At 36.1% G+C, this 27678-nt stretch overlaps 2 protein-coding genes across 4 annotated transcripts; one reads left to right on the forward strand and one right to left on the reverse strand.

Annotated features, from left to right (window-relative positions):
- Positions 1 to 473: 473 nt before the first annotated feature.
- Positions 474 to 25717, reverse strand: LOC120145138 (phenylacetaldehyde reductase-like). Of its 3 annotated transcripts, none has more exons than XM_039159028.1 (7): positions 25713 to 25717; positions 20526 to 20654; positions 20272 to 20441; positions 19734 to 19925; positions 1287 to 1449; positions 950 to 1136; positions 474 to 771 (listed from the first exon to the last, which is right to left on the reverse strand). In XM_039159028.1, exons 2-7 carry the CDS (start codon positions 20644 to 20646, stop codon positions 606 to 608), a joined length of 999 nt encoding a protein of 332 aa, XP_039014959.1. In that variant the 5' UTR covers positions 20647 to 20654; positions 25713 to 25717; the 3' UTR covers positions 474 to 605. The 3 variants fall into 3 exon arrangements, with proteins under 3 accessions (XP_039014959.1, XP_039014958.1, XP_039014957.1); XM_039159027.1 differs by lacking the exon at positions 25713 to 25717 and adding an exon at positions 23793 to 23804 and having other exon boundaries at positions 20526 to 20656; XM_039159026.1 differs by lacking the exon at positions 25713 to 25717 and having other exon boundaries at positions 20526 to 20726.
- On the forward strand, positions 24981 to 27218 carry LOC120145139 (phenylacetaldehyde reductase-like). Its single transcript, XM_039159030.1, has 6 exons — positions 24981 to 25101; positions 25177 to 25346; positions 25790 to 25981; positions 26423 to 26585; positions 26674 to 26860; positions 27037 to 27218. Exons 1-6 carry the CDS (start codon positions 24981 to 24983, stop codon positions 27200 to 27202), a joined length of 999 nt encoding a protein of 332 aa, XP_039014961.1. The 3' UTR covers positions 27203 to 27218.
- Positions 27219 to 27678: the final 460 nt, after the last annotated feature.

Here is a 27678-nt window from a genome sequence, read left to right on the forward strand (position 1 = left end):
GCAGATAAATAAAGATGAAACAGCATGGAAAACCTCAAAATCCGTTTGCATAGAGTTATCCTTGAGTTTATTTTGCCAATTCCACCACGTTATGTTTTCGTTCCACCACACCATTTTTTTATGTATGTGGACATGTGATTCTGTGAATAATACCAGTTTTAACTAATACGCACTGAAAATAAGCTTCTAAATTTACCACCCCAATCGCTCTGAACAACCTTTATGTTCAATCCAAACTGAGTTGCTACTATCTGCTGAAATAGTTGGAAAACTGAAGTTGCTTGGGACTTGTCTTTTAACAGATAAATCCAAATATAATGAGTGAAGACATCAATAAAAGAAACATAACAGTGAAAACCAGTTGAAAAATGTTTAGAGGTCTTACAAGTCACAAGTCCGTATATACAAGCTATAATAGAGCATCGTATACCGTAGTTGAATTAGGAAAGGACAGTTTATGACTTTTACCCATATGACAAGCCACACAAGTTTTATTAACATTGGTAGTAACCTTTACATCAATTACTTTGCCTATCTTTACTAACACTAAGATAAGCAATCAAACCCAGGAACAAGCAACTCAAGCAAATAAACTGTCATCTATATTATAGTCTACAAGAAGACCTATAAAATTCGACAAATCCCTTTTCCTTCAAGCTTTCAACCGTTTCCTTGAGGCTCACATCCAAAGGAATGAATTCTACACCCAATGTTTTTGCCTTTTCCTTCGACACCCGATACGTTGGCACATACGGCTTGTCGTTCGCGCATCTGTCAATTTTTTTAATCGAACAGTAACTGTTTAAGTACATATCTCAACATCGAGCATGCAACATAACACATAAGATGTTTTCTTCCAAAATCAGAATGAAACACCTAAAGGCTAAAACCATACTGCAATAACGGTGCAGAGTTTGTAATGTTTTAAGGTTTAGAAGCTATAACTTACTTTTCAGGAAGTTGGAGAGAAGGATAGAGCTCGTGTAAGATCTTCACGATTTCCGAGTAATGTGCAACTCTCTCGACTAAACAATACCGTCCGGTTGCTGATGGAATCTCAAATGCCTGGATATGTGCATTGGCAACATCTTTAACATTGATCCAACCCAATCTTGCATTGGGGAAGGTCTGTGCTCCTGCAGAAACAACCGATGATAATGAACGAGATACCATAAATTAAATGCATATTTTTTATCCAAAACTAATACTTTTCCAAGTAATTAAGCAAATAGCAAAGCATCAATCTCCAGTTTAAAATTGAGAAAGAAAATAGTGGCAAAGAATACCTTTAATTAAGCTTAAAATTGCTGCAGCACTCGTATTAAGTGTTGGCTGTAAAAGAGGGCCAACTACCATAGCAGGGTTTATGGTAACCATGTCAACGTTCTTCTCCTTCGAAAATTTCCAGGCAGATTCCTCGGCCATTGTTTTTGAGACTACATACCATTGCTGAATTAAAAATAATTATAGCAAAAACATTAATTAATTAACTGAATCTATCTATCTATATATATATATATAAACTTACCATACACTTGCAAAGGTTAAGGCTATAGCATGCACAAATAGAATAGTGCACAAACATAAGACTGAAATGCAAATTATAAAAGCAATAAGCCAACAACTAGGAGCTGTTCCATAATGTGTAATCAATATCCTTCATGCTAAAAGGGCAACAAACAGATAGTCACAAGATTGGCCGATAGAATCCGATGAAATCTTAAATTATCTTGCAAGATGATACATAGGAGCTGTTCGAAGAATTTTTATAACTTTTTAGAGCACTATTTGAATGCCAAATCCTAAATGTGAAAGATAGTTGTTGACACCCGTTTTTGTCCGGGTCTTTTATATTTATTTATTTTTTATTTTATTATTATTAATTATTATTATTATTAATTTTACATATTACATTTTTTTTGCAGGCTTAGAAGCCCAATTCAGATTACATTGGCCCAATCCCGGAGCCCAACAACCCGAAGCCCAATTGGCCCAATCCCAGTCCCCAACAACCCATCAGATTAGGGTTTCAAACCCTAAATCAGTTTAGGGTTTCAAACCCTAAATCAGTTTAGGGTTTCAAACCCTAAATCAGTTTAGGGTTTCAAACCCTAAATCAATTTAGGGTTTCAACCCTAATCCCCTAACTACACAGCCGCCGCTCAAGCCAGATTCCAATCCCCAGCCGCACGTTGATCTTCACCGAGCCACCAAGCCGAGGTGTCCCGTCGCCGCCGACTGCTCTCCTGCGTGAACAGTGACCGGTTCCTGTAAAAACAGTAACCCAATCAAATAACAGTGGCCTAAACTTACCCAAATCTAAAAAAAACCCATTAGAATAGCACCCTAAAATCCCGAAAAATCTGGATTTTATTCACCCAATCAGAGAAATCAAATCCTAGCTACCTAGATATCATCATCATCTCACCAGGAATCCAGAGGGAAGCAAAGATAAAAGAACAAAAAAAGAAACCAGAAAAGGAGAGAAAAAAATCGAAACAGAAAAAAAAGAGAAAAAAGAAAGTTTTACCTCTTCCTCGAACCACCACCGTGAACCTCGTTGTGACCTTCTCCGATCTCGGCTAGCCCCGTATCTGAAGGTAAAGCCTTCTCCTCTTCTAGGTTGGTTAGGGTTGGAGTGAGGTGATTTTTAGGGTTTTGAGTCGCTTAGGTTTTTAGGGGAGAGAGAGATGAGTTTACTCCCCATGGCCACCGATCCACGGTGGCCGGGGAGTTTTGGGTCCTCTGTTTGCTGGAAAAAGGGGTTGAGAAGGAGAAGCTTGAGAGCCTTTTCGGCTCTCTGTAATGAGAAGGAGAGAGGGAGATCGGCTGAGGAAATGAGGGGGAGAGTATATGATTTTTAGGGTTTCAGAATAACCCTTAAAAGGGTTATATTTCAGACGTCGAGCGGCGTCGTTTTGAGGCCGAGTGATGGGATTAAGGGCTAATAGCCCATTTGGTCCTCTTATCTCTGTAATCTTGTACGCGTGTCCTTAGCATTTATGGGTGAACTACATTTTAAATCCCTTTAGCTTTGTAATGGTTGTAATATGATCCTAAATGAAATTTCATCTTTCTATTTTGAGCTCTTTATTTACATCTTGTTCCGTTTTAATCCTATATGATTAGTATTATATTTTCTAAGTGTTTAGATTTTTAGTTGCTTGTTTCATATAATGATCGTTTTAGTCCTTATTTGCATGTGTTGTGTAATTTTAGCTGATGTTCGAATTTAGCCCTCAGATTTATGCATTTTCTGTTTTAGTCACTGTTTTGGCATTTGGTTTAAATATTTGTTTTATCCTTCATGTTTTTGTGTAATTTCAGTTTAGTTATTTAACTTATGTTTCTTCGATTGTAGCCCTTTAAATTTCTGTATTTGTATTTTGGTCCCTGAAATTATCATATGTGCTTATTTGGTTTGTATTTTGGTTTGTAATGTTAACTTAGTTTTATTTTAGTTATTTATGTATGAATGTATTTTACATATTCTATGGTTATTTGTATTATGTAAGTAATGTATTTAATATAATTTAACGTAAATGTTTATATCCAATTGCATTTATTTTCATTATATTTGATTTTATTTTCAAGAACACATATTTATAGAACGGGCGTGGAAAGTATCACTTGATCGAAGTGGTACAATCTGATACGACGTTCAAACTGAATAAATAAAAAATGCAAATTCTTCCTTTTACAAGCTTATAGAAATTATTTTTATTGTTTTTATTTTTTTGATTAATTTATTTGATGGTCACATAGTTTAATATTTAAATTCTAATCTTTATTATTATTTCTTCGTTGGATCTTAATATGAGGGATGATTTTGGAAAGTATAATATGATGTATTTTATGTCAATTTTCGTCATTGTCTTTTAATTTAAAGAGAAGATATTCTTTACAAATAAGAAATAGACGAGGTAGCTTTCCCGGCGGAGGATTGCAAATCTCGGGATTTCTTATCGATAAAAGGATTTTTTTTTTATTTTAACTAATATTCAATAAATAGATCATAATTTATTTATTATTCTATTTTCATAATTTTTATTGTATTAATGGTTGTTATGTTGATATTAACGATACATAAATTAAGCATATTTTATTTTCTACTCATGACGATATTATTTAGTGGTAATTCAAAGATAGGATATACTTTATAGATAAGAAATAGATGAGATAGCTTTCCCGTTGGAGGATTGCAAATCTTGAGATTTCTTACCAAGTGAAGTATTTCTATTATTTCAACAAATATTCAATAAATAGATCATTTTTTACTTCATATTCAAATTGTAATTTCCACCATTTACGACGATGTGTAAGCTACACAGTACCAATTTTGGGCGTTGTGGGGTGCTTACCCTTCCCCACATGTAACCGACTCCCGAACCTGTTTTAAATGAATCTTTGGTAACGTAGACCAAAATTTTGTCTTATAAAATTATTTTTCTTAAAATTGTTTTTAAAAGACGTTTTTAGGTATTTGACCTACCTAATCCAAAGGTCGATGGCGACTCTATTCAATTTAATCCAAATTAATTCCAAATCACCAATTTTTCCAAAGTTAAAATCATAATCGTTTTTAAAAATAATAAAAAATAGTTTTAAAAAAAATGGTTATGACAGCTTGGCGACTCTGCTGGGGACTCTAGAGAGTCAGGCTGTCGGTCGCTTATATATGGTCGTTATGGTGGAAATTATAAGTTCGAATCTTTAGTAAAGCTATGATCTATTTATTGAATTTTTATGTATTATTTTTATTTCTTTATTTTTATATACTAACATTTTAATTGTTTTCATTTTTTCAGATATTTCTTAGTTCTCGTTGGGTGTTTTTTATTTATTTTTATTTTCCCTGTTTTTGAGTCAAAGGTTTGTTTGTTTCTCCTCACACACATCACTTTCATTAGCATAACATGAGCTCTAGACATGAGTTTCGATCCAAATTAATTAGGGTGATTGCTTTACTCTCGTAAGAATTTATTCTTCGTATGAGTTTTAGCAAATAACCCATGGGATACATACCTTATACCTTCGTAGGAATTTATTCCTCGTATGGGTATAAGGCAGTGAATCCCCTCGAATTGAACTCGGTCCGTTTGAAACCTGTAATGGGTGAGGATTGAGGGTTTGGTAGCCCAAGGGGGCACCGACATCAAGGACAATTTGAGTTCCTTTTTTCCTGTTAGAGCTGAAACCATGCATATAGTGAACCATAGCACGGTCACACTAGGTAGAGTCATACTGAACCTCTGTCCGTCAATAGGTACCCAAAATAGGCGTACACAATGGAGAAACTCTCTAACCTCTTTATTTTATTTTGTTTATTTATTTTTGAGTGTGTAGAATAGATTTATTCTGTTAAAGCATATGAAATAGAATTTAGGTGCAGTTAGAATTTAATTAATTTAGAAGGGTAGAGAGCATGTTCGGATAGGACCCTTTTTGAGGAATATTATTCGGGTAGATAATACATAAATAGAATAGATTTATTTCCCGTTTTACTTATATTTTTATGTTAAATTTATGCAATTGTTTTGACTAACTGTTTTGTTTGTTTTGTTTATTTTTTCATACTGCATAGACATATCATTAGAAAAGGCGATTGATCTGTGAGTATCGATAAAGTGGAAAGACTTTCACGATGGAAAGGAGTTTTCTAAACAAAGAAGTGAGTCCAGCAGATGTAAGGAACTGGTCCGAAGCCAAGCAGAAAGAGCAGGGAGATAGTCTATCAGGGGACTACGTGTCGGATCTGTCTGATTATACACCAGCTTCTTTAAAACAGAATGAACTTCAGGGATTGAAAACAATTTGGGAAAGCTGGAATCTTATTGAGAGGCAAGCTTTTCAACAGACTTATGGGGATATATTTCATCTGATATACGTGAAGGTAGACCCGATTCTCATACGAAGCATAATACAGTTTTGGAATCCGGCCTATAGTTGTTTCACATTCAACCGAGAGGACATGACTCCAACCCTCGAGGAATACCAATTTCTGTTGAATTTGACAAGCGTTAAAGTGGACAAAGTTTACTCCCGGTCGATAAAAGGGCCTTCTTTGAAGTCAAAGCTTGCAAAGATTTCGGGCACAAGCGACAAATGGGTAAATGATCGCTTGCAACGCAAGGGAAAGAAAGTGAGGAGTGCCGTGGTCTCACTTACAAAAGATAGCTGAAGCACATGTAGATGAAAACGTGCGTAGAGATGTATTTGCTTTGGGTATATATGGTTTGGTAATCTTTCCAAAATGTTTGGGGCTGATCGAGCTAGCAGTAGTCGATTTGGTTGAGAAGTTAGGAAGAGAGGTGAATCCAGTCCATGCAATTCTTGCTGAAACTTTCCGATCTTTGAATATATGTAGAAGGTTGGGGGGAGGTCGTTTTATGGGTTGTGCTCAATTGCTTACCGTGTGGATCAGAAGCCATTTCTGGAAGGAAGAAAAAGTCAACTATAATCGTTTTTTGAAAGATTATTCTCCTGTCGCTGAGTATCTTACGAAGGAGTGGCCTGAAGTATCTCAGAAAGATCAATGGATTGATTTCTTCCGGAATCTACAAAGTCAAAACATAGCATGGCGAACACCGTGGCTGATGCATACACAAATCTTGTTCAAATGTGGAGATGTGGATTGGATTATATTACTGGGATTGTGGGGAGGAGTGGGATACGCTCCTTTGTTGATATTGAGACAGTACGGTGCCCGACAGTTTGTTCCCGTGACTCATGGGTTGACTGGTGCTGAATTTGATTTTAAAGAAGGCAATTATAGAAAGAAAATCAAAGATGTGGCTGATTCTTGGAGGATGACTTTTAGGACTAAAGTGGTTGGAGCGGATGTTATCTTGACGCCTGATTATGAAGCCTGGAGAATCAGGAGGGTAAATGATAAGATACCTTTAACATCTGGAGAGGGATCAAGGTCAATAGAAGAACAAATCAGAAATATCCCTTCGAATTTGGAAATCCAAAGAATTGAGTTTGAAACGGAAAAGGCTAAAGATTCCAAGAAAATAGAAGAGATAGAGAGAGAAAACTTCATGTTGACTATCGAGGCTGAATTTCATGCCAGACAGTTTATAATGATGAGAGAACGGAAAGAGGAGGTGGAAGCCGATTTAGAAGACTTAAAAAAAGATTATCAAAGGGTGCAGCGAGTGAAAAGAAACTTGGATCCAGAGAATTAGCGGCTGCAAGACGGCGAATCAAAGTCTGGAAATTGAGAACAAGTGTCAGATCAAGAAGATAGAAGCTGGAAAAGCAAAGTATGCGAGCTAGAGGCCGATAAAAAGGAATTGATCAGCAGTATAAAGCTGAGGCTCGTAGAGCTCAAAACTCCATGAAGAAAGAAGTCAGCCTGAAAGAATTAGAAGAAAAAAGAATCAAGTCCAGGGGTTAAAACTGAGATGAACAGTATAATTGAGGACTTTGAGGACAAAGATCGAAGAATTTTAGAGCTCGAAGAAGAAAGAAAGCAAAAGAAAGAAGAGATGTGGTCTGAGAGACAGGGATGGAATCGATTCCTCGATAGAAAGCAGGCAGAGATTGGATCGTGGATGCAGAGATTCTCAACAAAAAGTCAGCAAGTAGATGAGCTCACGGGAGAAATGGGAGAATTACAGATGAGATTCGAACATGAGATGAACCAATCTCGAGCTATGAATGATGAGCTCAAAAGTCATGTATCGAGCCTTGAGCAATCCCTTCTGCAAGTGCAAGTTCCTCCCGCTTCAGTGGACTTAAGAGTTGCTCTCGAAGAAAACAAATCCTTCCATAAAGAAATCAGAGAATTGAAAGGTGAACTCCAGAAATGCCGAATTCATATTACCAGTCTAGAAAAAGAAATCAAACGCATCAATAAGGGATGGGAAAATACATATGAGCACTATCGATCCTTGGTAGATGAACGCGAGCGCATGATGGGGGAAGCTATTGCTCAAATGGGTGAAGTGGCTCGGTACATGAACGAATTAGCCAATAGAGCGGAGATCATCCAACTGCGCACAAATCCGGTTTCTGAATATACAAGGGAGATCATCACCATTATGAATGAAATTGTAGAGCTGAGTCTGAGGGCTAGGCCTTATATGTAATAGAACTCCTTTGTAATGAGTGAAGCTTTTTATCCAATGAAAGTATTTCCGAATGGTTACTGCTGGGGTCAACGCCTTTTATTTGCATTTCATACTTGCATCGTTCATTATGCATAAGTAAATTCATCATTTAATGCATCACCATAAAATGCATCATTTATAGCACATACCAATAATATGCATTCGAATTGAAAAGAACAATAAAATTAATTTCCGAAGGGTTATGTGACAGACGATTCTGGCAAGTAAAAACTCCAATCCTTATCACACGCGAAGTAGAGCCATGGAGGCCAAGCTTGATCAATTAAAGAAAGATATGCAAGAAGATTTACTAAGAATACAACAAGAATGGCAGGCAAAGATGGATCAGTCACAAAAGTCAATTATAGATCAAATCCTGCAAAGCCAGGCTAATATGATGAATGAGATGATGACCAAGATGTCTGGGTTACGTACTGAAACAGTTAAAGAACCAAGCGCTGCCCCTGTTGAAGTTTAGGCAGGAGTCTACCCCGAGACTAGTTATCTCACCTGAAAAGCTAGTTGAGCATCCTGCAGGGTCTTCAGCTGTAAGGTTCAAATGGCCACGACTAACCCTCAAAACAGTCCTCATGAGTATTGATGTAGATCCTGAGGAAATGGAGAAACCTAAAACGAAGTACCAGAGCATTTAAAGGATTGGTGCAAAGGGTTTTTTAAAGAAATGGGAAAGCAGGGTTCTCAAGACGGAATGAATGCAGAGGAATTGAGTCTTGTGCCCGACCTAGTATTACCACCAAAGTTCAAAATGCCGGAATTTGAAAAGTATGATGGAAAAACTTGTCCTGTTGCTCACTTGACCATGTTTTGTCGAAGATGTTTGTGAAGGATGATGGGCTATTAATTCAGGCCAGCTTGACGGGTCAGCTGTCAGATGGTATAACCAATTAACCCGAGCTAAAATAGGGTCTTGGAAGGATTTGGCCAATGCGTTTTAAAGAACAATATCAACACGTTACCGATATGATGCCTGATCGTGTTACTCTCCAAAATATGGAGATGAAGCATAATGAGACCTTCCGACAGTACGCTCAGCGCTGGAGGGATATTGCCGCTCAGGTGCATCCACCGCTTATTGAGAGGGAGTTTATAACCATGTTTATAGATACGTTAAAATCTCCTTATATTGATCATATTTAGGAGTGGCCACTAAGCTTCTCTGATATCGTGATGTGTGGAGAGATGATCGAGAGAGCATTAAAGAAGGGCAGATTGTCGTAGCCAAACTCCTGTAAAGAAACCCTATGTGAAAAGGAAAGAGGAGAGGTGAATAATGTAAATTTCTCTGTGAGTAAGCCGAAAATGGGAAATTCTTCTTCATCCCAAGGAGAGACTAAGCGCGAGCATAACAATGAAAGGATGACGTTCACTCCCATACCAATGACTTACAGTGAGCTCTTCCATGGATTAGTCCAAGCTCACGTAGTGTCACCAAAATTCATTGATCCAATTAAACCACCTTATCCAAAATGGTTCAACGAAAATGAGACATGCGAGTATCATGCAAATCTCAGAGGACATAACATTGAAAAGTGTCTCGCTTTTAAAAGAGTGGTTGAAGATCTGATCAAGAGAAAGGTGGTGTCCTTTAATGATTCTGAATCACCCTGTGTTGCTGCAAACCCGCTTCCAAATCATCAGAATCAGGGAGTGAACGCTATTGAGAAAAATCAGAAATTAAGAAGAGAATTGAAGAAATAAGAACACCACTGAAATGGGTATATGCTCGAATAAAGAGAGGGTTGTTGAGCCCTAGAAATGAATGCTCAACGGAAAAGACAGAGATCTTTTGTGAATACCATGGTGAAAATGGTCATCATATTCAGGACTGTCAAGAATTCAGGCAAATAGTCCAAGAATTAATGAACAAGCAGGAGTTGCAGTTTTATGAAGAAATGAGTGAGAATGAAAGATATATCTGCGCTTCTGAAGAAAATTCAAGGGAAGCTGAAAAGAATTTGAAAAAGCCTGTCCTGGTCATATCGAAACCAAATTACGGGGCCAGCAGTGGAAGTATAACATCTAGGGTGGTGATCAAAACCCCTACGCCTTTTGCCTACAAGAGTACAAGAGTGTTCCCTGGGACTATACATGCCAATTAATACTCCTGAGAGTAAGGAGGAAGAGGTTGCTGAAGTTGGATTTTTCACCAGAAGTGGAAGATGCTATGCTCCTGGAAAGGCTGATAAAGCAAGAGATGTGGTTATTAAGATCCTGAGGATAAATTGAATGAGCCTGTTAAGATTGAGGAGGCTCAGGAATTTTTAAAGTTTCTGAAACCAGCGAGTATAATATTGTGGAACAGCTTCATAAGACCCCAGCACGGATTTCAATGTTATCTCTACTATTGCATTCGGAAGTACATCGAAATACTCTGATCAAAGTGCTGAATGAAACTTTTGTAGGGAAGGATATACCAGGAACGTGTGGACAGGATGGTAAACATATTAATGCAGATAATTTTATTTATTTTTATGATACGAAATACCTGAAGAAGGAAAAGGCAGGGGCAAGGCTTTACACATTACGGCTCATTGCAAAGGAGTCATCGTCTCGGGGTGTTAATTGACAACGGATCGGCCTTGAATGTTATGCCATTCGCCACTCTAAATAGACTTCCTGTGGATGTATCACAAATGAGGGTTTGTGGCAATGCTGTAAGGGCATTTGATGGGACAGAACGCAAGATAATGGGGAAGATGATTATCCCTCTCAGAATTGGCCCTACAACATTTGAAGTAGATTTTGTTGTCATGGATATTCATCCGAGTTATAGTTGCTTGCTAGGGAGACCCTGGATTCACATGGCTGGGGCAGTTCCTTCCTCCCTTCACCAAAAGCTCCGATTCATTGTTGATGGGACTCTAGTGACCATCAAAGCGGAAGAAGACATCATTGCCTCTATCACTACAGATGCACCATATGTAGGGGTAGATGAAAATGCACTAGAGTCCTCCTTCCAGTCCTTGGAATTTGTTAATGCTACTTTTATCTCTGAGGGCAAAGAATTCCATCCTCATCTTTCAAAAATACAAATGCAATTAAGGAGACCTTAGCTAGAGGAGCAAAGGTAGGGAAAGGCTTGGGAAAGAAATGCAAGGAATCACTGAAGGGTCGGCTCCAGTTCCTAAGAAATTATTTTGGTCTCGGATACAAACCAACGTACCATGATAAAGTCAAGGATGCACAAAAGCTTAAGAAAGGAGGAAGGCCAGAGTAAAGGGAGAAGACTTTTTTGGGGACTCATGGTCATTCCACCACTCTCCAAATCTTTTGTGTCTGGAGGATTTATGATTGACACGCTGAAACAGTCAGGGGATATTGAAGATACAGAAATTGTTGAAGATTTATTGGGTAGCCTGAGCATCAACGTTCACAGAAGAGTCTACTGGAGAGTGTTCCTTGGCATCAATCCGTCCGTGTCCTCCTGCTATGTTTTGAACAATTACACTGTTGAAGACTCCCTGTGTTCTATAAGCACTTTTCAAAGTAATGCATAATAACAAATCTGTCCTTTTGACCAAATATAATAGGGCTTTTGTAAAAGGACAATTGTTATTTGTCATTGCTTTAATGAAACAGTGTTCTTCTTTCATTCTAATCTTAGCAAGTATTTATTCATCTCTTGAGTATTCTTTATTCTTTATTGATAATTATTCTCTTGTAAATATTATATAAAATTTTTGTCCACAGCCAAATATACTCCTTTTGATTCGCAGGTCTTCAGATATCAACTGTTCGAGTAATGATATTTTTGAACACAAATTGATTTTGAAAATGACATGTGTCTCGAAGAATCTGAGGGTTATAAAGATGAAGAGGAATGTGAGTTAAACTCTGAGCTTGTTAGAATGATGGAGCAGGAAGATAGACAAATATTGCCCCACAAAGAGACAACTGAAACAATAAATTTGGAACAGAAGAGATATAAAGGAAGTTAAAATTGGCACTTCACTCTCACCAAAAGTAAGAGATGGTCTTATAAGCCTTCTTCGGGAATATAGGGATGTGTTTGCTTGGTCTTATCAAGATATGCCGGGGTGAGACTGACATTGTGATGCACAAGCTACCAATAAAACCGGAATGCAAGCCTGTTTCAGCAAAAACTTCGAAGAATGAGACCAGATATGCTATTAAAAATCAAGGAAGAAGTGAAAAAACATTCGATGCTGGATTTTTACAAGTGGCCAAGTACCCTGAATGGGTAGCAAACATAGTGCCAGTTCCAAAGAAAGATGGCAAAGTTCGGATGTGTGTTGACTACCGGATCTCATCGAGCGAGCCCCAAAGATAATTTTCCACTCCCACAATCGATACCTTGGTTGACAATACGGCGGGGTCATGCTCTTTTCTCTTTCATGGATGGTTTCTCAGGTTACAATCAAATTAAGATGGACCCAGAAGACATGGAAAAGACAACTTTTGTGACAATGTGGGGTACGTTTTGCTACAAGGTGATGCCCTTTGGACTTAAGAACGCCGGGGCAACATATCAAAGAGCCATGGTTACGTTGTTCCATGATATGAGCACAGGGATATAGAAGTGTACGTGGATGATATGATTGCCAAATCACAAACTGGAGAAGAACAGGTAAAAGTCTTAAAAACTATTTCTAAGATTAAAGAAATACCAGCTCAAGCTTAACCCGGCCAAGTGCACATTTGGAGCTACTTCAGGGAAGTTATTGGGATTTGTAGTCAGTGAGAATGGGATAGAAATAGACCCTGATAAAGTCAAAGCAATTTGGAATTACCTCCCCTAGAACCAAAAGGAAGTACGAGGTTTTCTGGGAAGGTTAAATTATATTGCCAGATTCATCTCTCAGTTGACAGAAATGTGATCCAATATTCCGATTATTGAGAAAGCAAAACCCAGGAGAATGGGATGATAGTTGCCAAGAATGCTTCGATAGAATTAAGAGTTACTTAATTAATGCTCCTGTCTTGATGCCAGGCTGAGACAATATTTTGTATCATACTACCTGGTTGATATCAAGACTGTCTACATGAACCAGAAATCAGTTAAAGGGAGTGCTATTGCAGATTTCCTGGCAAGCAGAGCATTAGAAGACTATGAGCCAGTAAAATTTGATTTTCCGAACGGACTTGATGAGTATATTTGTTACTGAAGAGATACTCCGAAAATGAAGCATGGAAATGAACTTCGATGGCGCTTCTAATGCTGTGGGACATGGAATTGGGCAATACTGGTTTCACCTGAGGGAGATCATTATCCTTGTACTAGTAGCTCGCCTTTGAATGCACTAACAATATGGCAGAATATGAAGCATGTATCTTGGGTATTCAAGCTGCAATTGAGCGCAAGTTAAAAGCCTAGAAGTATTCGGCGATTTGCTCTGGTTATTTATCAGCTTCGCGTGGAATGGATGACTCGAGACTCCAAGTTGATAGAATACAAGAACTTAGTGATGGAGTTGATCAAAGAGTTTGAAGAAATTTCTTTGCTTATCTTCCTCGTGAAGAAAATCAAATGGCAGATGCCTTGGCTACGTTGGCAGCTATGTTTAAGGCCGATGATCAATCTCGAATGATGCCTATTCGGATGAGTATAAGAGAAATTCCAGCTCATTGTTGCAACATAGAGGAAGAAGAGGATGATAATCTCCCATGGTATTATGATATTCTCCAATATGTGAAGTATCGGGCTTACCCAGCGGAGGCAATTGAGAATGATAAACGGACCTTAAGAAGATTAGCAATGGGGTATGTCCTTGATGGAGATATATTATAAAAAAGCAAGGATCAGGTGCTTTTGAGATGTGTGGATAGAATCGAGGCCAAGAAAATACTTGAGGAAGTCCATGAAGGAGTTTGTGGAACACATGCTAATGGATTCACAATGGTTAGAAAAATCATGAGTTTGGGTATATTGGTCCACTATGAAGGAGATTGTATCAGATTTGCTCGAAGATGTCATAAATGCCAGATTCATGATAACCAAATACATGTTCCTCCTTCACCACTCCATGTAATGAACGCACCTTGGCCGTTTTCAATGTGGGGCATCGATGTCATTGGGGCAATTTCACCGAAGGCCTCAAATGGACATCGTTTTATCTTAGTGGCTATAGATTACTTCACCAAATGGGTTGAAGCCGCCTCTTATGCTAATGTCACAAAAGGAGCAGTGTGCAGATTTCTAAAAAGAGAAATCATTTGTAGATATGGAACACCTGAAAGGATCATCACAGATAATGCATTGAATTTGAACAACGATTTAATGAAGGAAGTTTGCACAAAGTTAAAGATCAAACATCACAATTCGGCTCCTTATCGCCCAAAAATGAATGGGGCAGTAGAGGCAGCGAATAAAAACATCAAGAAGATCATCACAAAAGCAACTGAAACATATAGGGACTGGCATGAAAAATTACCTTTTGCATTGCTTGCTTATCGCACGTCCGTTCGTACATCTACTGGGGCAACACCATTCTCTTTGGTATATGGGATGGAAGCAGTTTTACCTGTTGAGGTGGAAATACCTTCTTTGAGAGTATTGATGGAGTTGAAACTGGACGAGGCTGATTGGGTACAAAGTAGGCTTGATCAATTAAATTTGATTGAGGAGAAAAGGCTGAGAGCCATCTGCCATGGCCAAATGTACCAGAAAAGGATGATACGAGCATATGACAAGAAAGTCAGACCTCGAGAATTTCGTGAAGGTGATTGGTACTAAAAAGATCCTACCTTTGCAAAAAGACTTCGAGGGAAGTGGATGCCGAACTGGGAAGGTCCCTATGTTGTAAAAAGGCATTCTCAGGAGGAGCTTTGGTGTTAACAGAAATGGATGGAGAAGATTTGCCTAATCCTGTGAATTCAGATTCGGTCAAGCGATATTACACTTAAAAAAAAAAAAAAAAAAAAAAAGATGAAAAAAAAAATGAAATGAAAAAATGAAAAAAGAAGAAAAATAAATAAAGGAGGGTTCAAAATGAAAACCCAAAATGGGCATCTTGAAACCAAAGGAGGATTCGAGTTGAAAATCCGTAATGGACGGCTCGAATAATCAGAAATTGAAATGGTGGATTCCCTCGGAAGCCTAACAGTTTAGGGAAAGACTCTCATGCTCACACATCTTTTGTACGATCTGAATCTTCGAAACACATGTCAACTTTCGAGAAAGATTTGGGGTGAAGAAATAGAAGGACTCAGCATTTGATATTCACTATATTTGTCCATTGTTTTTCTTTGTATATACTTGCTTTCTTGTCCCAAAAGATTGTACTTTCTCATTATCTATCTTCTGTGAAATTTTTGAATTTGATTCAATGTCCTCGCATATATTCACCAAATTACTAATCAATAACAACATCGGTTACTATGCTTTACTCTGAAAAGTGTCAGATTATGGGGATTTTGAAACAGGTGTTCGCCAGAGAACACATACAAAGGCACGCTCCCATCAATCATTAAACAAATCATTGAGGAAAAAGAGGGTTTAAATTAAAGAAATCAGTTCCAACATAATCATACTTTTCCCAAGCAAAGAAGTCCCAATTTAAAGGCATGCAACAAGGAAAGGCCATTCTGAATGAATTTTCTCTGAAAAATCAATCAATGACCAAAGAATCAAAGAGGCAAGATAAACTCTCTCGGGGTAGATCAGAAGGTCCAAGTCAAAGAATATTTAATGAGAGGTCAAGGAAGTAACCAGGCATGGACAAACGCATAAATATCGCATATTCCGGTCAAGGAGTATGAGAGATTCCCAATGCCAGGATCGAACTGAGCATAACTCTTTAAATATGCATTTAGATCATCCTTAGGGCATATTGCTAACATGAAATCATGGCATATGACCATTTTTACAGGATCTTCGAGACTTATTTCATTATTGAAGCAATGAATCAGTCAACATCAACTGACCAGATCTCCTCATCACGTAGGAGAGTGTCAACATTAGGATAACCAGCCGTCCTCATCACGTAGGAACCGAGTTATCACCCTTCCTAACGATGGCCAGAGTTCTTCATCACGTATGAACCATGTCATCTATCCTTAGACGACCAGACTTCCTCATCACGTAGGAGCCGTGTCAACCTTAGATAATCAGCCGTCCTCATCACGTAGGAACCGAGTTATCACCCTTCTTAAAGATGACCAGAACTCTTCATCGCGTATGAGTCGTGTCATCCTTTGACCAGATTTCTTCATCATGTAGGAATCGTAATCGTGTTTCCCTTAGACGACCCGAACTCTTCATCACGTATGAGCAGTGTCGTCCCCAACAATCAACATTATTCAATTTCTAAGTTTGAAAGGGAGAACCAGACAAAAACGTGTTGGCTTGTCGTCTTTGCACTGTTCTTGTTAACACAAGTATGTGCAAAGAGGGGCAGCTGTTGACACCCGTTTTTGTCCGGGTCTTTTATATTTATTTATTTTTTATTTTATTATTATTAATTATTATTATTATTAATTTTACATATTACATTTTTTTTGCAGGCTTAGAAGCCCAATTCAGATTACATTGGCCCAATCCCGGAGCCCAACAACCCGAAGCCCAATTGGCCCAATCCCAGTCCCCAACAACCCATCAGATTAGGGTTTCAAACCCTAAATCAGTTTAGGGTTTCAAACCCTAAATCAGTTTAGGGTTTCAAACCCTAAATCAGTTTAGGGTTTCAAACCCTAAATCAATTTAGGGTTTCAACCCTAATCCCCTAACTACACAGCCGCCGCTCAAGCCAGATTCCAATCCCCAGCCGCACGTTGATCTTCACCGAGCCACCAAGCCGAGGTGTCCCGTCGCCGCCGACTGCTCTCCTGCGTGAACAGTGACCGGTTCCTGTAAAAACAGTAACCCAATCAAATAACAGTGGCCTAAACTTACCCAAATCTAAAAAAAACCCATTAGAATAGCACCCTAAAATCCCGAAAAATCTGGATTTTATTCACCCAATCAGAGAAATCAAATCCTAGCTACCTAGATATCATCATCATCTCACCAGGAATCCAGAGGGAAGCAAAGATAAAAGAACAAAAAAAGAAACCAGAAAAGGAGAGAAAAAAATCGAAACAGAAAAAAAAGAGAGAAAAAAGAAAGTTTTACCTCTTCCTCGAACCACCACCGTGAACCTCGTTGTGACCTTCTCCGATCTCGGCTAGCCCCGTATCTGAAGGTAAAGCCTTCTCCTCTTCTAGGTTGGTTAGGGTTGGAGTGAGGTGATTTTTAGGGTTTTGAGTCGCTTAGGTTTTTAGGGGAGAGAGAGATGAGTTTACTCCCCATGGCCACCGATCCACGGTGGCCGGGGAGTTTTGGGTCCTCTGTTTGCTGGAAAAAGGGGTTGAGAAGGAGAAGCTTGAGAGCCTTTTCGGCTCTCTGTAATGAGAAGGAGAGAGGGAGATCGGCTGAGGAAATGAGGGGGAGAGTATATGATTTTTAGGGTTTCAGAATAACCCTTAAAAGGGTTATATTTCAGACGTCGAGCGGCGTCGTTTTGAGGCCGAGTGATGGGATTAAGGGCTAATAGCCCATTTGGTCCTCTTATCTCTGTAATCTTGTACGCGTGTCCTTAGCATTTATGGGTGAACTACATTTTAAATCCCTTTAGCTTTGTAATGGTTGTAATATGATCCTAAATGAAATTTCATCTTTCTATTTTGAGCTCTTTATTTACATCTTGTTCCGTTTTAATCCTATATGATTAGTATTATATTTTCTAAGTGTTTAGATTTTTAGTTGCTTGTTTCATATAATGATCGTTTTAGTCCTTATTTGCATGTGTTGTGTAATTTTAGCTGATGTTCGAATTTAGCCCTCAGATTTATGCATTTTCTGTTTTAGTCACTGTTTTGGCATTTGGTTTAAATATTTGTTTTATCCTTCATGTTTTTGTGTAATTTCAGTTTAGTTATTTAACTTATGTTTCTTCGATTGTAGCCCTTTAAATTTCTGTATTTGTATTTTGGTCCCTGAAATTATCATATGTGCTTATTTGGTTTGTATTTTGGTTTGTAATGTTAACTTAGTTTTATTTTAGTTATTTATGTATGAATGTATTTTACATATTCTATGGTTATTTGTATTATGTAAGTAATGTATTTAATATAATTTAACGTAAATGTTTATATATCCAATTGCATTTATTTTCATTATATTTGATTTTATTTTCAAGAACACATATTTATAGAACGGGCGTGGAAAGTATCACTTGATCGAAGTGGTACAATCTGATACGACGTTCAAACTGAATAAATAAAAAATGCAAATTCTTCCTTTTACAAGCTTATAGAAATTATTTTTATTGTTTTTATTTTTTTGATTAATTTATTTGATGGTCACATAGTTTAATATTTAAATTCTAATCTTTATTATTATTTCTTCGTTGGATCTTAATATGAGGGATGTATGATTTGGAAAAGTATAATATGATGTATTTTATGTCAATTTTCGTCATTGTCTTTTAATTTAAAGAGAAGATATTCTTTACAAATAAGAAATAGACGAGGTAGCTTTCCCGGCGGAGGATTGCAAATCTCGGGATTTCTTATCGATAAAAGGATTTTTTTTTTATTTTAACTAATATTCAATAAATAGATCATAATTTATTTATTATTCTATTTTCATAATTTTTATTGTATTAATGGTTGTTATGTTGATATTAACGATACATAAATTAAGCATATTTTATTTTCTACTCATGACGATATTATTTAGTGGTAATTCAAAGATAGGATATACTTTATAGATAAGAAATAGATGAGATAGCTTTCCCGTTGGAGGATTGCAAATCTTGAGATTTCTTACCAAGTGAAGTATTTCTATTATTTCAACAAATATTCAATAAATAGATCATTTTTTACTTCATATTCAAATTGTAATTTCCACCATTTACGACGATGTGTAAGCTACACAGTACCAATTTTGGGCGTTGTGGGGTGCTTACCCTTCCCCACATGTAACCGACTCCCGAACCTGTTTTAAATGAATCTTTGGTAACGTAGACCAAAATTTTGTCTTATAAAATTATTTTTCTTAAAATTGTTTTTAAAAGACGTTTTTAGGTATTTGACCTACCTAATCCAAAGGTCGATGGCGACTCTATTCAATTTAATCCAAATTAATTCCAAATCACCAATTTTTCCAAAGTTAAAATCATAATCGTTTTTAAAAATAATAAAAAATAGTTTTAAAAAAAAATGGTTATGACAATAGTGATAAACAGAATCTACTTCTTGCAACGAAGTAGCCTGTTACAAGTCAGAAGGGTAACAGTTTCCACTCACTATCTGCAGAAATTATGGGATTGGCACCCATTTTGCAATATGATAGAGTAAGCATACAGGCTTAAGAGTTTATATAAACTGGCTAGAGTTCCTATTTGATACAAAGTGAACCAATCATCAAGCATTGAAAAATACTCGGAAAACAACTAAACTATTGAAATTTGTAAGCCTAACCACAACATTATAATGAAAATTAATTAAGCACGTTTTCATTCAATCAAATCTCCACATATAATCCATTTTTCGCTTACTTTTCCATAATTTTTTCGATATAACACGTTGAAGTTCCGCAAGAAAACACAACACTAATCCAAATACAATGTAAGATGAGATAGAACGCATACAGACCTTTAAGCCCTTACAGTAATCAGCATCGGTAAACCAATTTTCATCCACGACGACATCAGGTGTACGAGGTTTTCTGTTATATGCAACTGCAGCTATAGAAGATGTCAGTACCAATCGTTTGACAGAGGGGGTCTTAGCACATGAGTTCAAAACGTTCAATGTACCATTCACAGCAGGATCAATTAATTCTGCCTGATATGAGAAACAAAGAGCAAAAAGTTAATAATCAAAAGAGAAATAAAGCTACAACCCAGTATGCATGTAGTAAATCTCTAAGCACCAAACAATTTCAATTTGGTAGCGGACTTAGAGCTTGCATAATGAACACCATGCCAAATGGACTATGGTATACACTCGGTGTGAGCAGAACTCGACTTGACTCAAAACATATTCAAATAAAATTTCTTTTATAAAATATGACTCCTGACTCACTAACTCGAAACTTTTTTACTCTATTCACCCGATCGAACACTCATCCCTAGTATACATGAATAAGAAACAAAAAAAGGGTTATCTAGATAAAGAAGTGAAGATCAACCTGTGGATCTACGACATCGTGATAAAAGGGAGATGCGGTGTGAAAAACACCATCACAACCATCAACAACAGAATCAAAGGAACCCTCTTCCAATAGATTTGCTTTAAACAACTTCAGCCTGTTCTCAGCGCCATCAAGTGAAAGCAAGTGTTGTGTCTTTCTTGGGTCATCTATTGAGAAATAACAAGTAATTACAATTTACAAACACCAGAATTCATATTCAAACAAAAACATAAAATGGTAAAGAAACTCACTGGGATCGCGGACAGAGGCTCTGACAGTGTAACCACGGAGAAGAAGCAGCTTAACAAGCCATGATGCAACGTAACCAGAAGCTCCGGTAACGCACACCGTTTTTCCTACTCCACTGCTCATTTCTTCTCCTTTCTGGGAGAGTTTTGCTTCTCTCTATTTCTTGGGTTTCTTGCTGTGTTTTTTTCCCCTTTGGCCGATCGGAAATTGTGAATCATTTTCTTATCTTATTTCCTTGTCATTGACAACGAAAAGACAACGACTTAAATTGGAAGCAGAATTGTGAACAAGTAAGTTTTGGTATTATTTTTTAACTATAGAGGAATTTTTAGCCTGTAAATGAACCGAATGTATACGAACGAAGATATGTTCATGTTTGTTCATTTAATAAATAAACGAACACGAACATAAACGAACAAAATTTTTTTTGTTCATGTTCATTTATTAAGGAATATAACTTGTTCATGTTCGTTCATTTAATAAATAAACGAACATAAATAAACACGAACATAAATGAACACGAATATAAATGAACACGAACATAAATGAACACGAACATAAACGAATATAAACATTGAAGACCCTACCTTCTATTATTCTTTCATGAAAAATAGTCGACAATGCAAATCAACCAAATCTACAATGATAAATAGCGTAAGAGCTGATTAGCAGTGATGAAATGTTTGAAGATATCAAATATTTCGATCGATATTTTAAAGATATTAAATGATTCACACGACTTTAATTTAACGATATAACATTTATCTTAGTAGTTCATGATTACATATGAACAATCATTTTCCATTACGTTATTATAATAAATTCATCGGCTAAAATTTTTGTGACATCAATGTCAGACTTTAGTGAGTTTTGTTAATAATGGTCCTTTCCGTTGGCAGAGTAGAAAATTTAACAGCATGAAGATTTCGAACGGTACAAATTAGATTACAAGGCAATAAAATAGATCCGAAATCCCTTCGATGTTACATATCGTAACTGATATTATTGCTAAACCACCATTCAAAATTTTAACGTACTTAAAGTCTACTCCACAACTAAATGTCACACAAGAACTATAAAAACAAAAGTTCATTGTCAAAGTGTATTTTCTAATTATTAATGGGTTCTTCCTAGAAAACATATTACTTCCGCTATTACACTCTTTTGTAGAAATTGCATAGAAACCTTTGTTTTGTTTTTCTCTTTATTGATGCTCATATACTTTCGATTGTTACCTTTATCTTCCCATTTATTTCTAGAAAGAAGTATGATATTTTCTTGAGTTTTAGATGTGAAGATATCCGCAATAACTTTACATATTAACTATTAAGCCAAATAAAACAGAGAAATAGATGAAAACATACCTGTAAAACTTCAGATTGTACTATAATATAACTTGTTTTGAAGCTTTCAGTGATCGTCTCCACTCTCTAGTGAACATTAAGGTTTGGGAAAAAAAGGGAAAAATGAATATAGGTGTGAGGTGCCTCACGGGTTAACATATTGGATTTAATCTCCAAATAAAATTGGGTTAATTATGGAATTGATCATCAGAATATCAGATTAATTAATATTTTTAAGATACTTACAAATTGGTCACCAAAATTGATTTAAGAAGATTGGGTTAAACATAAAAGAATGAACATAAACGAACATAACCGAACAAACATAAACGAACATAACCGAACATAACCGAACATAACCGAACGTAAATGAACACAAAATCTTGTTCATGTTCGTTCATTTAATTAAACGAACACAAAATCTTGTTCATGTTCGTTCATTTAATAAATAAACGCACATAAACGAACTTCCCGCCGCACGGTTCATGAACGGTTCGCTGAACGTTCAGTTCATTTACAGGCCTAGGAATTCTTTATGTTTTTGGTGTGTCTAATTTAGATTATCGGTTTAAAAATATAGTTTTGGAAAAATAACGGAAAATGAAAAACGATCGAAATGATAAAAACAAAGAAGAACCAAAGCGCATTTAAAAAATAGAGTAAATAAACTGAGTCATATTGGTAGTAAATAAATTATTGTTATATAACTATTTTTAATAATTAATATTAAAATAATTATTATTTTATTTTAAGGAAAATATGAGATTTTTGAAAATTTTTAATTAGAGTCGTTATATACTTTTAAGTTAGGTATGTCAAATAACTAAAAATGTCATTCAAAATAATTTTAACAAAAATAATTTTAAAGACAAAAAAAATTAGTCTGCGTGAACTAAAGATTTATTTTTAAAGGGTTCAGGATTCGATAAGGCATCAGAAAGGATAAACACTCTCACAGCACCCAATATTAACTATCTTGACTATATGTTATCTAAAATGGCAGAACTTTTACAAATTTAAATTCAAAATTTAAATTACGATCCTTTTTATTTTGATGAAATATTTTTAGAATGAGTGAATCTAATTTTAAAATATTTGACTCGATAAAGGATCGTAATTTAAATTATTGAATTTAAATATTTGACATTCCCGATAATCTTACATTATCAATAGTAGATTTTTTGGGATATATTACCGGGAATATAATTACCTCTCTTTCCTTAGGTATTGATGGATTATCGGTGTTTTGGACTAAAATGCCCTTAATTTTTTTCTTCAAAAATATTCTTATTCTGTCATTGAATAATAAAAATTCTACGAATATTAAATTACAAATTTATCCTTAAACTATTTTAGATTTAAAAAAAAACTATAATTAAAATTTTATATGAAGTTCAGGGGTTAAAATAAAATTTTACACTTTCATTAAACCTTTTTATATTTTCAATTTTGTAAAAAAAAGTTATGAATTTAAATTTTTTAAAGAGAATATATAAATATTTTTTAATTTGTTAAAAAATAAATATATAACAAGAACAATTGGTCAAATATACATTCTAATAATCTTTTATTTCTTTAACCAAACACGATAATCTTACATTACTGTTAAATCAACTAAACATAAAATACAACATTCTCAGTAATCATTTTCTCTAGTAATCTTTTATTCTTATCGGTAATATTTGAGGGACACTGGACCATCCCTGACAACCAGTTCATGTAAAAAGCTGGGCACTAAAGTAGTGATTCGGAAAAAAACGAAATAAGCCCAAAACGCCATTGATTTCTGTTACAAGTAAAGCAGAAAAGATGCAGAACTTTTGCAACACTTGGAAGGCGGTGATCTTCCACTCGTCAACGATCCCTTGGGGGTTCCCTAACCATTCCTACACCGTCACATTTCTCAACATTAGCTATGGCTGTTTTCCCTTTTTTGGGGTTCTTCTCCTTTTGTATCAGCGATTTACAGCACCCACGAATCCACATTGCACATTTTCCCTCAAAACCCTAAATCAGGGTTGTTTTTAAGCTAAAAGGGATCGTTATCAAAAACTCAAAAGGCGATGCATGAATATGAGATGAACACGTCAATGTACTCACCAAAACCTTCTAAAAGTAACATGAAATCATAAAGCAATATATCTTACCGGAAGTTAACAGAAAGTTAACCATAGAAGGTTAAAATTAAATAGATCGATAACTAGGGGCGACCTCCATGGTGTCTGGGATATCCCAGACAACACCTTATCCAGAGGCGGACCTCCATGATATCCGGGGTATCCCAGATAATCTCTCTACAAGTGTCACCTCTAATATAAGTGTCACCCTTTAAAAGTGTCACCCCATAACTCTTGCAACCCCTGAATTTTTATCTTGGGTCCGCCTCTGTCGATAACGTAAGATATCAAAAATATATATTTTTAAACCGATTATAAAATTAATTAAACCGAAAATATAAGAGACATTCAGTATAATTTAACTTATATTATTTGTGATATTTGGACGTGATAAAAATTTAAGTAATTAAGTAATATTTTATGTAATACAACTTGCTACATGATAAACATGTTTTCTTTAGTTTTATCTTTCCTCAAAGGGTAAATTACATAAAGAACCACTAAAGTTTGAGTAAATTTTTATTTTAACCATTAATGTGTAAATATTTATATTATTTATTTTATTGATGATATTCATGTTAAAATTTTATTTATGTCAATCTAGTTTAAAAATTTTATACTATTAATATATACCTTAAATTATATTTTCGAATCTATTAATATATATACGGACCTCATGGAGTGAAAAAGGCTTCTTCATAGTCTCTCATCTATTGTTCTATATGATATTTCTCATTCTTCTACTACTAATGATGTATACGATTAACCCTTCATTTTCCCACCTTAGACATTTGCTTTTCTGGAGGTTCTGCTCCCTTAGATGTAGTCGAATTTGATCATCCTAAAACTTTACCAAATCAGAACACCATAAAGCTAGAAATTGGAAGAAAGGGGCTGTCAATGAGAAGGAAATAACTATAAGAAAATGATAAGCAATCCCCAGCCAAAAAACAGAGCAAGAAACCAAATAAATGGAGAGAAGCAAGAACCCAAGAAAATGAGCAGTGGAGAAGGAAAAACGGCGTGCGTTACTGGAGCTTCTGGCTACATTGCATCATGGATTGTTAAGCTGCTTCTTCTCCGTGGTTACACTGTCAGAGCCTCTGTCCGCGATCCCAGTGAGTTCCTTTTCCATTTGATTTATGTTTGTATCTAAATTCTGGTGTTTGTAATTACTTGTTATTTCTCAATAGATGATCCAAGAAAGACACAACACTTGCTCGCACTTGAAGGTGCTGAGAGCAGGCTGAAGTTGTTTAAAGCAAATCTATTGCAAGATGGTTCCTTTGATTCTGTCGTTGATGGTTGTGATGGTGTTTTTCACACAGCGTCTCCCGTTTATAATGATGCTGTTGATCCACAGGTTTGATCTTCATTTTATATTTTCGTACCTTTCATTTATGATGTAAGTTATTAAATATAAAGTTATTTCGTCTATGATATCCTATAGAGTTTTACTAGCAAACTGAAATTGTGGTGCTTAGAGATTTACTACATGCATACATAGAAGGGAGCAGTATTTTATGTTGGGAGCGTAGCAACTTATATTAATTATAACTATAAGGTTGCGAAATTCGATTATTAATAGAAATTACAAGGAAAATATATAAATTATATCGGAATTTAAAATTTTCAGGCAGTAACCCTTGGTCCACCCCTGCATGCATGCTAGTTGATCCATGGCGGTGACCTCCAAAATTACCATTTTGTAATATTTGAAGAGTGTAACCACCTTTTTTCTTGACTTGATTTTAGCTTTATTTCTCTTTTGATTGATAACTTTTTACTCTTTGTTTCTCGTAGCAGGCAGAATTAATTGATCCTGCTGTGAAAGGGACATTGAACGTTTTGAACTCATGTGCTAACACCCCTTCTGTCAAACGAGTGGTACTGACATCTTCTATATCTGCTGTTGTATATAACGGAAAACCTCGTACACCCGATGTTGTCGTCGATGAAAATTGGTTTACCGATTCTGAATACTGTAAGCGCTTAAAGGTCTGTATGCGTTCTATCTCATCTGACATTGCATTTGGACTAGTGTTGTGTTTTTCATGGAACTTCAACGTGTTATATCGAAAGAATTGTGGGAAAGTAAGCGAGAAAACCATAGTATATGGAGATTTGATTACATGAGAGTGTGCTCAATTAATAGTCATTATTTTGCTGTGGTTAGGCTTAAAATATCATTAGTTCAGTTGTTTTCTGAATCTTTTTCAATGCTCGATGATTGGTCCATCTTGTAAAAAATGGGAACTTTAGCCGGTTATAAACCTTAAGCCTGTATGCTTGCTCTATCATATTGCAAAATAGGTGCTAATCCCATAATTTCTGCAGATAGTGAGTGGAAACTCTGGCCCTTTTCACTTGTAACAGCCATAACGTTTATAAGTGCACGATAAGTTTATATATATTAATGCTGAAATCTTTTCAATTCAGCGATGGTATGTAGCCTCAAAAACAATGGCCGAGGATTCTGCCTGGAAATTTTCAAAGGAGAAGAGCATTGACATGGTTGCCATAAACCCTGCTATGGTAATTGGCCCTCTTTTACAACCAACACTTAATACCAGTGCTGCAGCAATTTTAAGCTTAATTAAAGGTATTCTTGGCCAATATTTTCTTTCTTGTTTTTAAGCTGGAGATTGATGCTTTGCTATTTGCTTAATGGTAATCGGTTGTCTCTGCAGGAGCACAGACCTTCCCCAATGAAAGCTTGGGTTGGATCAATGTTAAAGATGTTGCCAATGCACATATCCAGGCATTTGAGATTCCATCAGCTACCGGACGGTACTGTTTAGTTGAGAGAGTTGCGCATTACTCGGAAATCGTGAAGATCTTACACGAGCTCTATCCTTCTCTCCAACTTCCTGAAAAGTAAGTTCCAACTTCTAAACCTTAAACCATTACATACTCTGCACCATTATTGCAGTATGGTTTTAACCTTCAGGTGTTTCATTCCAATTTTGGAAGAACATATCTTATGCGTTATGTTGCACGCTCGATGCTGAGATATTACTTACACAGTGACCGTTCGATAAAAAAAATGACAGATGCGCGAATGGCAAGCCTTGTGCGCCAACGTATCAGGTCTCGAAGGAAAAGGCAAAAACTTTGGGTGTAGAATTCATTCCTTTGGATGTGAGCCTCAAGGAAACGGTTGAAAGCTTGAAGGAAAAGGGATTTGTCGAATTTTATAGGTCTTCTTGTAGACTATAATATAAATGACAGCTTCTTTGCTCGACTTCTTGCTTGTTTCTGGTTTTGATGGCCTATCTAAGCATGGAGAATTGTGGAAACAATTGATAATGGTATAATAAGCCTTGTTGCCTGAACTCGGAATCGGCCGGTGCCGAGATCGGGTATCTTTTTCTTTGTACAAGTATGTTTATTAGCCATCAACGTTCATAGATAGTTCCTGAAAATGTTGTTTATGGACAGCCTTCACACCATAGTTTTGGTGAAGACCTGAGTGACCTTTTCGGATTTTCCATCCGTCTGTGGATGAAAAGTTGTATTCATATGAACTATCTCTCAAATATACGCATCGATAAGTTCAGATAAACTGAAGTTGGGTTGAATAGGACCAAGTCAGCTAAATTATAAAATCTATCAACGATCACTCATGAAAAATACTAAAAATGTTAAATTTTAGGGTAAACTATAACAATGACCACCTAACTATAGTTTTTTTT

The sequence above is a fragment of the Hibiscus syriacus genome, unplaced genomic scaffold, assembly GCF_006381635.1.
Source record: "Hibiscus syriacus cultivar Baekdansim isolate YM2019G1 unplaced genomic scaffold, ASM638163v2 tig00110893_pilon, whole genome shotgun sequence".
NCBI classification, from domain to species: Eukaryota; Viridiplantae; Streptophyta; class Magnoliopsida; order Malvales; family Malvaceae; genus Hibiscus; species Hibiscus syriacus.

Excerpts from the sequence above, each read along its gene's own strand:
- LOC120145138 (XM_039159028.1), bottom strand. The coding sequence starts at position 20,646 with ATGAGCAGTGGAGTAGGAAAAACGGTGTGCGTTACCGGAGCTTCTGGT. Across the intron at positions 20,442-20,525 it reads AGCCTCTGTCCGCGATCCCA|ATGACCCAAGAAAGACACAA; the intron begins GTGAGTTTCTTT and ends ATTTCTCAATAG. Across the intron at positions 1,450-19,733 it reads ATTACTGTAAGGGCTTAAAG|CAATGGTATGTAGTCTCAAA; the intron begins GTCTGTATGCGT and ends TTTTTAATTCAG.
- LOC120145139 (XM_039159030.1), top strand. The coding sequence starts at position 24,981 with ATGAGCAGTGGAGAAGGAAAAACGGCGTGCGTTACTGGAGCTTCTGGC. Across the intron at positions 25,102-25,176 it reads AGCCTCTGTCCGCGATCCCA|ATGATCCAAGAAAGACACAA; the intron begins GTGAGTTCCTTT and ends ATTTCTCAATAG. Across the intron at positions 26,586-26,673 it reads AATTTTAAGCTTAATTAAAG|GAGCACAGACCTTCCCCAAT; the intron begins GTATTCTTGGCC and ends TTGTCTCTGCAG.